The 12,839-nt window shown below is 36.0% G+C and overlaps 1 protein-coding gene across 1 annotated transcript in view; it reads right to left on the bottom strand.

Moving 5' to 3' along the window:
- The window catches only part of LOC306844463 (regulatory-associated protein of mTOR), a 285,322-nt gene that overhangs the window by 98,427 nt on the left and 174,056 nt on the right, over window positions 1–12,839 (bottom strand). The window contains exons 8-9 of the mRNA XM_079376622.1: window positions 11,055–11,114; window positions 166–266 (exon numbers count right to left, since the gene is read on the bottom strand). Of these exons, the coding sequence (XP_079232748.1) occupies window positions 166–266; window positions 11,055–11,114 (161 nt within the window). The remainder of the gene's footprint in view (window positions 1–165; window positions 267–11,054; window positions 11,115–12,839) is intronic.

The raw sequence follows: 12,839 nt of genomic DNA, 5'->3' as shown, positions 1-12,839 counted from the left end.
ACAACAGGCAAATCTGGGTTCTAACTGAGCCAAAATAATTTAACATGTTGAATGATCAAAATGAATTTGTCACTCTTTTGGGAGCCCTGAAAGGTCTGTGCAGTTGATTGACACAAAACTAAATCTTCAGAGATTGCAAATATCTGGATTTTAATCAGGACAAACCTCTCGGCAGGACGTTCCATGCAATTGTGTCAGTGATAGCTGTGAAAATCCAGTTCAGCTCCCCTAATGGTGTCCTCCTGTCATTCAGCCTGCCCGGGATCCTGAGAAAAATGAATATGTACATAGATGAAACCCATGAATCTTATAAGAAAAATAATTTTGGTGCTCATTAGAAAGAAAGACTAACTATATAATGCAAAGTGATCTGATAACTGAACCTTTTCAACACAGACGCTGCTATTAAATAAACTGAATCAAAATTGAACTAAATTCAGCTGAATAATGACAGCATTGTCATTTGTAGAGCTGCTTTAAAGCTGAAATTGAATTTACTTTACAATTTATACATTTTAATTTTACTACTTAAAAACTTTAACACCATTACTTCCCTGTGTTATTACTCTGAAGCTGCTTTGAAAGAATATGCTACATTTACATTTACATTTATGCATTTAGCAGACGCTTTTATCCAAAGCGACTTACATTGCATTCAAGTTACAGTTTCTACATTTTAATCAGCTCTTGCTTTCACTGGGAATCGAACCCATGATCTTGGCGTTGCTAGAGCCATGCTCTACTATTTGAGCTACAGGAAAGCTTTATACAATGCATACAGGAAATATGCATTGTATAAAGTGCTATATAAATAAAAGTAACTTGACTTGAAAAGAGGTAATGGCGTTATATTGGTCCATGTGACAGGACTGTATGTATGTTGATATGCCAATAATCAAAGGTGGACTGAGGTGTGATGGTGCATACTAACAGAGCTGCACAAGATTCAGCTTCCCAGAATGCTGTTGCTAAGCAACCATGACATCCCTTCTAGTGTAATTACTAATGGGACATCCCTCCTGTCCTGGTTTAGAATAAGAATGTGCGTGCATGCTGTGACCAGAGATATCTCAAACAGTGGAAGTGTTTTCAAAAGAGATAAATGAATTAATGAGTGATGGAGAATAGGAGAGAGAGGGAGGGAGGGAGAGGGAGAGAGAGAGAGAGAAAGAGAGACAGACAGACCTGTGTAATACAAAAAGAACACATCTAAATCAACATCCCACTTACTGCCCACTGGAGATAAGATGACACAGAGCATCTAAAACCACAATTTCTTTCACAAACACTGCTGGACACAAACACTGCTGCTCAAAGGAGTTATACTGAAATAACAGATCACACCCTAACCTTACAAACATCCCCAAATCAGATATGTACATGCTGAGAGAGCGAGAGAGGAGAAAAAGCACAGCAAAACAACAGAACATTGGCAGCATAATTCCCTTTTAAAATTAAGACAGAATTCTGCATTCTGTAATTGCTGTCATGATTAGAAACAGAGATTAGTCACAGACTTTCGGACTTGTGGGTGGCACCATGAGACAAACTTAAAGGAGATAAATTAGTCCTAACTGTTATGCCCAAAGTGAAGTAGACACACATCTGTTAAATTTAAACTAAACACAGATGTACACATACTGTACCATAGACCACACAATCTGTTTTACACCTGGAATTAACATCAGATCATAAGTAGATGAGGGAGAAACATTTCCCATTTACACCTGTTGTTTTAATCAAAAATGCTGCATGAAGTGCTATTTGTGCATGTATATGTGCAATCTTTTTCAGATATTTCTAAAGCACAAACTAAGCTCTCACAACTTACACATGAACGAGAAAGGAGACAATAAGATAAAAGATGAGCAGCTTTTGTTTCTGCTCTAATAGCCACAATACTATGGCAAACACTGCAGGAACGCATTAGAAATCAGTTGGTGGAGAACAGGTGGTCTTTTGTGGATGTTTGACCACATTTAACCACATGAGTGTCTACACTACGAAAGTAAAAGAAATGTGTTTTTGACTTGTTCTGGAAATGGCAGAAAATGGACAAGCTCAAAACATTTTAGTCCCAGTTTACAATTTATTTAACATTGTCCACTCATGATTGAATTGACAAAAATGTATCCAATGTATCAGGTGTAAACAGTGCCATATATTTTACATTGGCCGTCATGTGGAGATCCAAGACAGCACCAAAAGCTGTAACCCAAGGAAGTCCAATCCTGCTCCTGCCATGTCCAGCAGAGTTTAGCTCTTATTTAAACACACCTGAACTTGCTAATCATGGTATTTAGGAGTACAAGGCTGCATCCAAAAGCTGAAAAAGTTGCCTGATAGAGCAGCGAGGCAACAAGTCAGCTGCCCAAGCTTTCAGACACAGCCCTAGCAACTTACAGGAAAGTGTGCTGGGGCAGTTGGAAATAAACTCTGCAAAACACCCGGCTTTAACTCATATTTTATGTAGTCTGGGTCATATTTGTTTTCACTTTGAGTTGCAACTGCACACTTAAAATAGATTTTGTTGTAAATAAAACTAAAATTATGTTTTACAAGAAAATACTACTTCAGTTTTTCTTCATACATTTAATTCAATGTGTTGCTTGACATTTCTTTGTAATTGTATTGTGATATTTGCTAGCAATTTCTGAGTAGAAAATATTTTTTCTAAAAAAAGTGGCTGGGGGCGGAGTTCGTTTTTTTCGTTTAATGTTTCTGGACATCTTTGTAATGGTCAAATTAAATTGCATTAATCAAAAAGCATGTCTAATTAATTAAAATGATGAAACAATTTAAAATCAATTGACTAAAAGTTTAACAAAAATTACATGTTTAGGGCCCAATGAAATGTTAAATCTTTTCCAACCTTATGTTTTATTGTTACCAAATTCTGTTTTAGCATGTCTAATTATTTGAAAGTATAAAAACAAGTTACAATTATTCTTACAATAGCCTTATGTTTTTTTCCTCAGAAATTCTGTGTTGTGTATTTACATTAAGGCTTCAATTTATCTTTTAATTAATAAATTATTATTACCTTATTATTTTGGAAAATAAAGGGGATTTCATATTACAATTAAAACACTGAACAAATATTGTATGATTATTCCTTAAAAATAAGGTTTTAATCATTTTAGTAGTAGTACTAGCTTTTTACATACATTCTACTGAACAATAGTAATATATTTCTGCCGCAATGTCTTCAAGTTTAAACCGAATTTTTATTTTGAGGGGTTTCCGTGAATACCTTTACATTTCTGTGTGTATATGATACGAGGATAGTTTTACTCAAATGAAATGGTCAAATGCTCATGAAGTGACAGAGCAGTTTTGGATGTATTGTTCATGTATTTATGTCCCCATTTAGTGAGATGGCAGACGTTAATATCACCGCAAGCGTCACACGCTCTTCAGTACGAGTAGTAAATATAATGAGCGTCTCCGCCACTCATTAACACAGAGACACGCATAATTCATATTCATATTGGGTCCTTTATATAATGGCAGGGGAAACACTGCCCACCATTTGAGAATCACTGCCATAAACTTATATTTCTTTAAATATCAAAATATATAGTTAATAAATAAATAAATACAATACAATACAATACAACACAACACAACACACAACACAATACAATAAAAAATAACTGTGGTTGGTATCTTCAGTCCTGGAGTTCAGCCGGCCTTTTCATGATAATGTGGGCAGTTCTTTTGTCTGCCATTTTTTAAGCTAGTTAAACTTGAAAATTTGTTAGACTGCACATATAAGCTTCTACACTGTTAAGTTCAAGATGAAAACAGCTAAATTCTTTGTCCATCTGTCTGATTTGGAAAAGAAAATATAATTTAAAAAGCTAAAAAGAAAGTAGTAACATTCTACAACAAGATTCTATATGTCAATATTAGATAATGTACAAGGTATCATGTAGTAACAGAGCAATTTATACAGCATTTAATAATCTTGGTTAAAGTTAATTAATAAATATATGTTAGCTTACAATGCATTTACTAATTAACAAATGTATTACCATTTAACTTGTATTAACATTAAACAAGATTAATGCTGCAAAAAGATTGGTTATTGTTAGTTCATGTTAACTGCTAAATTATGTTAACATATAGAACCCTACTGCAAAGTGTAAAAGAAATGTGAGTAAAAAGTTTTCTACAAACACATATATATATATATATATAGAGAGAGAGAGAAAGAGAGAGAGAGAGACAGAAAGAGACAGAGAGAAAGTGAGAGGGAAGAGAAGAACAATGAATCAAAAAACAATTTTCTACTCTCAGTCTGTGACAATAAGAAAACGGATATTCTGGGAGGACAAACGTCATCGCTCAACGATTTCAATTCTCACCTTAAGGGGTGAAGGTGATTTTGGTTTTCATCTCAGCAGCTGAGATGAGGTAACACACCGTGGAGAAGAACAGCTAACCACGGCAGGAAACTGATGGGGTATGACCACATGCTGTATTTCTGTTCTACACAGATGTAATGTATCGACAGTATAAATATGATGTAATACATGTGGACGTGTATAGATTAGAAGCATTCAAAGAGAATGATAATGCCTTATAATCCTAGCATAATCTGAAAAATATTTTAAGGAAACTCACATTTTGGATGATCCATCTAACACGCCTGATTCAGCTTATTAGTTATTTTGTGAAGTCATATTCATGACCTTAATTTGCTGTATCAGATAAGACATAATGTGCAGTGTTAAGAGGCTACCAAGAGAAATATTTAGAAACACTGGCCTAGAAAAATGAATGATGCTGGAGCTATTTCACCTTAATTTTTTAACAGTTTCTAGCAGTCCTCCCTGACAGACTGAGCAAAACTATACACATCTCACAAAGGCTTGCTGTTGAATGATCATATCATAATTGGGTTATGCCATAAAATCCACATTACATTCCAAAATACATTATGCACTGTGTTAAAAGATAGGATAATTATTATTATTTTTAATGTTTTTGTTGACTGATGTGACCATGGTCTTCACGGCCTTGTAGAACTTTTAATTACTTAAAAGTAAACTAGCTATGACTTGTCATCTTGTAATTTAAATTATCCAAGAATAAGAAGAATCTTATTCTGCCTGGGGAAATAACTTCATAAAATAATCAAGTCAACAAATATTTCATTTACACATAAGCACGCGCACACACACACACACACACAGAACTACCGCTTGCTATAGGGAGCCCCATTACTTGTACCTTACTATAATATTAATGGTTACACTTCACAACAAAGCTCAAACTACATTCAATTAAATTGGTATTCATTTTTAGGGGGAAAAAAGCTATTTAAACGTGCACATTGCACATAAGGCAAGTTTTTTTACTTCTAAATCTAATTATACAATGATGCTTCTAATCTTAATTAGTTATTGAAATATAATAATTTACACAGTGGCATTTATAACATGTTTTCATGATAGATTTATTTACACATACTGTACATTAAATAATTTAAAAGAAAGCTGAGAGTCATGGAGCGGTCTTGTACTAACAGAAAATGAAGGGAAATATATCAAAATGTATTCATGAGGACATGGTGTTGACATGTCAGCAGGATGCTAAAGCTCTCAGAGAGAGCTGATACTCAAATAAACTGCCTCAGAAACAGCTGAAACATTGTGAGTTTCCTTTGTATTGTAGGTAGCATTTTACGACATCAAAAAGTCTACTTCTGACACAGAGGCCAAAACTTAAGTATATTGCCTTAAAATATACCTCACTTTTGACAACGTCTAAGGCAGTGTGTTGGTTTTGCACAGAAAGCAATTCCAGATTGAATTGTGAAAAAACAAAAACAATGGTACACAAAACTAAAAAGTTCAATTGTATTTCATATCAAACTACACTGATAATTTTGTTTATTCCATGTGTGTGCTATGTATTTTTATGTTTATTAGACTATCACACTGTTATCTTTGCAAAATGCTAAGGTCACACTCTACTGAAATAAATAGAGTCTATTCTCCCATGTGGAGTGCCATTTATATGAGTTGTTCATGAATAGCACTCTAAATCAGTCACTTATGTGGTTCCATGGCAGCTAGAATACTGGCTTAGAAGGTAGCTATGGACAGAACATGCATTTTGCTTATATGTGACCGCTTGCATGTGTGTACACAAGATACATAGTGAGACAGAGATAGAAATGTATAAAAACTGGATGTATGTGGGTGCAACCAAAGTCTATCATTACAAATTCCTGACACCTGATAGTGAGAGTCACAGGCATCAGTGCTGTGTATTTGACTGGCAGCAGTGGGCTCTGTCCTCGTGATGAGTGGGTGAGTCAGGCAGCTCATGCTGGGCAGAAGCCCTGAGCAAATGTCATCGCCTCTAACGTGCCACTGACTAACACACTGCTGCTCCCAGATGCCATCTATCACCACACACACATATCTTAACGACAGCCCCACACTGCCAAATTTTACTCTATCCATTCAGCAAACTTACTTTCTTCATTTGTTTCCAATCATGAGTAATGCACCTGGTCTCCAGGAGCTGTATGTTTTATGGAGCACAATTTATAGAGTAACTTCTCGCTAGCTGAAGGTATAATTTAGTGTCAGTGTGAATCTAGGTAGGCTATAACTTTCTTGGCTTGACATGGTTCTTTTCAACAATATGATGCATGTACCACTCAACACAGTGCACACACTGGGTTTCACCTCCAAAATGTCAACCTCGTAGACATTACTTTTAGTTCCAACCATGCACACACATTTTTAAGAGCAGTTTTATGTGACAGCTTGGTAATTTTTTAGCAGCTACCTAACTTCAGTGCCCATAGCACATGACATAATGCAAAAAGTTCAAAATAATAAATCATTAATCATTTTTCATAATTAACATTATACAACAGTTTCCTTTTGAGATTTCATGTTTGATTGCATATAATAAGACTTGGTGTCTCGAGTCATATTGTGCCACGTGCCAAGTCAAAGATGCCTCATCTCATAAATAATTGCAAAGCCTCAAAATTTACTATCCAGAAGTGCAAATGTGATTCATCAGAGAACACAATTTCAGTCTCTTCATCACAAAACTAATGCATGACTTTACAAGACATAGAATATAGCACAACTTTTACAGTTTTTTAAAACTTTGAAATACATTTTTTGAAAGTTATATTTTTATTGGCTTTTTATGCCTTTAGTGTGAGAGGACCGTGGAGAGCTGACAGGAAAGCATTGGGTGGAGAGAGGAGAGTGAGATCGGAAAAGGACCTCGAGGCAGGAATCGAACTCAGGTCGCCGTGAGTGCAGTTGCGCTGTATGTCGACGCACTAACCACTACATTTTAAATCAATCAGTTTGAGACTGTATAAATGCCAGATTGTTGCTGTAAATAACAAACATTGAATCTGAAGACTACTTTGCTATTTTTGCTCTCAGTTGTCTACCTGGGGTACAAGACATACACTCTTAAAAAAAACCCTGTGCTTTCATTGTCTTAATATTTTATATAAAATGAAAGATATAGATTATACTTACTGCATGTTAGCTTACTAACAAGAAACTATGTTTGTAACCACAAGTTGAGAGATTCACACAATTTTCAATGCTTTTTGCGAATGTTCGTTGTGACTCACTGAATGTGTGGACCACTGTTTTGGGAAACACTGAATGTGTGGACCACTGTGACAACAGACTGACTGGACAAACCTCATTGGTTCTCAAACGTCAAGCAAGTACAGCTGAGAAGTACACCATATTTTACGGTCTTTATGCATTTGTTGATCAAGGTTTATATATGAATATGTGGCTAAATTAAATTTGTTCATCATATGTAGTGATCTTGTCTTTTCAGAAGATGTGGACTACTTCGTATGGACTACTTTCATGTTGTTTTGTACTTTTTGATAGAAGAATGTTTTGGTTGCATGGAATGTCAATGCATAGACAAAAATGATTTAAAAAAAAAAAAAAAAAAAAAAAAAAAATATATATATATATATATATATATATAGTGGTGGCCAAAATTGTTAGAACACTTGGCATATTTAAGAGGTTTCAGTTGTTTTTGTTGGATTGGCCATTACAATACCCATAAAACGAACTATTGCTGGAACTACCTGTGACATAAGGAATCTGCTGGAACATTGAAAATGATGGACTGGCCCCCTCAAAGTCAGGACCTCAACCCCATCGAGCAAATTTGGAGAGAGTTGGAAAATAACCTGGACAGATCTATTGTACATGCAAAGGAAAGCCTTTGGCTTGAGTCAGGAAATATATTGACACAATGCCAGAGAGATGTGCTGCTGTAACTGCTGCAAAAGGTGGACATATGAAATATTAAAGTTAAAAGTGGATAAAAACAGGACGACTCCATCTGATATTTGTTGTGCTTAGAGCAACCATCTGCATGTTTCATGAACATTATGAAATGAAATCATGTTTTGGAGGCAATATTGTCAGATCTGTCAGGTGTTCTAACAATTTTGGCAACCACTGTAAAAAAAAAAAAAAACTTCTTTTTTGTTTTTCCAAAAATTAACGAAATCTTTTGGGTTTGGAACAACATGAGGGTAATTAAATGCTGACAGAATTTAACTTTTTGGGTCGAACTAACCCTCTATAAATAGCTCTAGCAAACATTTAATCAGTAACTAATTAGCCATTCGTGATGATGCACAGTGTCAAAAAATAAAATAAAAATATAAAAAATAATAATAAAAAAATTGGGCGGGGTTTCTGTCAACTGAATGTGCTTTGCATATTGTCAACCTGCAGCTTGCTGCTGGTCAGACTCAATGATTACAAAGTGAATGTTCTAAAACTGTTGATGTTCATTCGCTGCACTTTCTGTTAGGACACAAAAGTCAGTCTTTCCGAAAACGGACCAGTAACTCCTTTACAGAACTTCTCTGTCCTAAGAAAACCGTTTAGGTCATTAATCTCCCTCATCCTGTGATGTCACAGAGCATTAATCAATCAGAATTCAAAGTTGTGCATGTGTATGTGGGGTGGGGTGCTTTTGAGTGCCACAAAAGGGGAGTGAACAGGAATCCCAGCGATGGGACATAAATTAATTTGCTGGTGAAATTTAATAGTTTATGAGCAACCTGATAATTTCACCAGTGAAGTCCAAGAAAAAAAAAAAAGAATTATGTTTTGTCGTTCCAGCAGTATCATTTAAAGTTATCATAAGCAAAGGGACTGCCTCAGGAGTCATGTTCAACTACATCAAAAACGCATTAAAAAACAGCAAAAAGCATTTGAAACCCCAAAGCAGCATCATTGTGATGGTGTCACTGTGATGAGTTTCACTCTTAATTCTCTATTATTCACAACTAAGTGCTTTCTGACTGCAAAGACCCCTGGGAAAAATGTAGAGGGAAACTAACTAAGATATCACCAAGCAGTTATGATACTAATAGAAAAGTTGTGATTACATAATAATTACATGAGTCTTCAGAACAGGGATGCATTTACTACTGTGTAACACCTTAAAGTTTTGAAGACACCACTCTGGTTGGTGTTCTCTATATTTTCTGTAAGAGACTGTAAACTCATTTAAGGTTGCAGATGGAATGGAGAAAGAGGAAACAGAGGTGTTAGAGCTGTCATGATCGCATGAAATGTTTTTCATCTGCACAAAGCTCAAAGAACTAGCTATTTTCTTCCATTCAACCCCATCTTGCCTCAGGGGCCCCACAGTTCTTACACAGGAGAAAGTGCAAAGATGAACTTAAAGGTTGCAAAGGCCAACTTCAGGCCAACTGAAAAAGTTCTGTTTAGAACCACTTAACTTTCTGTAGTGATTTATAAAAAAAAAATCTAAATAAAATTTCTTAATAGTTTGAATACAGATTTCTAAATAGTGTCAATAATTACTAAAATAGTCCCTAATGAATCCCTATGAAAATAATCATGCTGTCAGAAAGCATCAAACTAGATACAGATAAACCATAATTCACACTAATTGGTTTATTTATTTATTTTTTAGATCACTGTAAAGTTATTGCAGCTGGAATCCACAGAACCAGGCCCAGATTGGCTAATCGGGAGCACCGGGAGAATTCCTGGTGGACCGGTCTGTTTTTTTGTGGCCGTGAGGGCCGGTGTTGTCATGCCACTGGATAGAAATATGGATGCTGTCCCTAGGCTGCTGCCTGCACTCACAGCAGCCTACTCTTTTTATTTATTATTTTACCGCAGCCCCACTCTTTTTATTTATTATTTTCTCGCTGCCCCACCAGCCTGCAAGTTAATGATGACATAATTATCTTTTGACACCCCAGACAGCGGCACAAAAAAAACCAAAAAAAAAAAAAAAAACATCAGTTGTTGGAGATACGTGAGCAAAAAGAAAATTTGACATAAAAACAATGGATAATAGAAAGTGCAAAGGTGGCACCGAAAAGGCCAGAATGAAAAAAGAAAGCTCTAGAAAAATACAATGAATTACAAGGCTGTAGACTTATATTACAGACATATATATTGAGGTTTTAATTACATTATTTTAATATACTCAGTTGTGAACTCAAGTGGGCCTGTCTAAGGCCTGAAACTCCAGGGCTGAAAATGAGTCTCACTCCAGCCCTGCACAGAACCAAAGAATTCATATGTAAAAAAAATTTTGGACAAAACCAAACAGATTAGGATGAAAACAAGCATAAATCAAATTGTTTTAGCAAAATTTGGGCATATAATAGGGAGTAACAGAAATACTTACAATTAAATAAAAGTGCATAATAATAACTCCAATAAATACAGGGCTTTCATTATTTTTTCCAGATATTCTAAATGATTACTAAATAATTTTACAGAAAATTCATAGAAACTGCTCTCACAATGAGCAGTTTCTAGTAGAGAAAAGTCTAAGTAGAAAAACTCATTCACTATAGACTTTTTCTATGACTTTTTCTAAGATTTTATTCATTTACATGGCTTTTCCAGGTTTCTCTGCTATTTCTAGAGAACAAACAGGAGGGATGAAAAGACCACAAAGGGCAGACAACCAAATGAAGCAGAGTAAGGGGAGGAAATAAAAAACAAACAAACACCTACTTCTCAATTAGGTCCAAGGTCACTCCTGGCACCAGCTTTGCACTCTTCTGCATACAGAACCTTAGGGAAAGAAAACATACAGACACTGCTTTCAATTTCTGCCTCATTCGCTTTCGCCCAAATCCATTTATACAATATGTACTGGTTCGTGATTACTCAAACCAGGCTTGACCTCTCACTATACCCAATCTCCAAACTTTCATTTACCTCCACACACAGACATACATAAAACACATTTACAGTAATCAACTGAACTAACCCTGGAATTAATAGGAGCTTTATTTAATTAGTACCAGCTTTATGTAGATACGGCAGAAAGAAAAGACCAATGAAGATGGAAAATGATGACTATTCATAAGACACAGCAAGGGAATATTTAGTATACATGCAGCCCTTGATCATTCATCTCTTTTATCTAGCTGTACCTTGGTCCTTATATATATTTGTGTTCTACTTTATGAAGAGATCATCCAAAATGCAAACTTAATGATACTTTCTGTTTAAATTCTTGTTCATTTTTCACATGTTCAGACCAAGACTGATGTTATTCATTTGTGACATCCATCACTCAAATAATCAGTATTAATCTAAACTGTGTGACTGCTGAATTCCTTCCTGGAAAAAAGGGGAGAAAAACATTCATACAGAGTTCAAAATGATTGTTCATGTGAAATTTAGAAGAATTTTAAAGGCTAGAAAGCAAAAAGCTATTCAAAAGTTATAAAAGCACTAGCCTTATGTGATCTACTCTCTCTCTCTCTCTCTCTCTCTCTCTCTCTCTCTATATATATATATATATATATATATATATTAGTGGTGTCAAAATTAGCACGTTAACGGATGCTATTAATTATTTTCAGATTAACGCGTTAAAAATATTTAACGCAATTAACGCAGGGGCGGGGCTAGGGTTGGCCACCCCTTTCGCAACTGCTGCCTCTGTCTCTATTTTTCTTGCAAATGATTGCGTTTATTTAGATGTAGAATGTCTTTATGACCACATCAAACGGGAGAAGTTTCAGACACGTGCTCTATACGTCGCCTCCACGCCAGACGCGAGTCAAACAAGCGCGGAAAAGATACTGTGCTCGTAGCGCGCACTCTGCAAATACACGCACAAAGGTGCCGGTGCGCGCTGTAGCCTATGGCTGTGTCCAAATTCAGGGTCTGCATCCTCCTTAGGATCCTTCCTACCCGGTTGAAGGAGGAGGGATCCTCCGACGTCCGCAAAACCCGGAAGTCGGTGTTTGTGAATTTGGACAGCCTACCCTTCTTTCAGTTCCCTCCCTTACCCATTGCTCATATCCTGTCGCCTAGCAACCGTGACAGCGCCAAGCAAGAAGCGGGAAAATGGACAAACAAAGAGTTATTCTCCTCATTTTAATTATTTTGGAAGAAATAAAGCAATTAAATAAATTAAATACTTTCTTTGCTCGTTGTCGGAGAGTTTTTTATATCAGACTACAAGACAGTCACATCCAGGTAAGCCATTATAGCCTATTTTTATTTGTTTTTAAGTATTCTACTAATTTCTCCTACAAATTCATTGAGCCGAAGCATAAACTTTAGCTTGTTTTGTCAGAGAAACTCCTCTCCCACTCCGCTACCGCTCGCTTCGTCCGCCATTACGCTCTGCCGAAAATAATTATGGGATAGGTAGGACGGGAAAGGATCCACCACACCCATCCTTCCAATTCGGGGAAAAGGAGGACGTATTTGTGGGCCGCATTTGAAGGATCCTACGAATTTGGACAGCCTTCGTCGCGGCGCTGTGACGTAACATCC

Source organism: Barbus barbus (genome assembly GCF_936440315.1).
Source record: "Barbus barbus genome assembly, chromosome: 25".
Taxonomy (NCBI): domain Eukaryota; kingdom Metazoa; phylum Chordata; class Actinopteri; order Cypriniformes; family Cyprinidae; genus Barbus; species Barbus barbus.
This window is presented reverse-complemented; position numbering and strand designations above follow the sequence as displayed.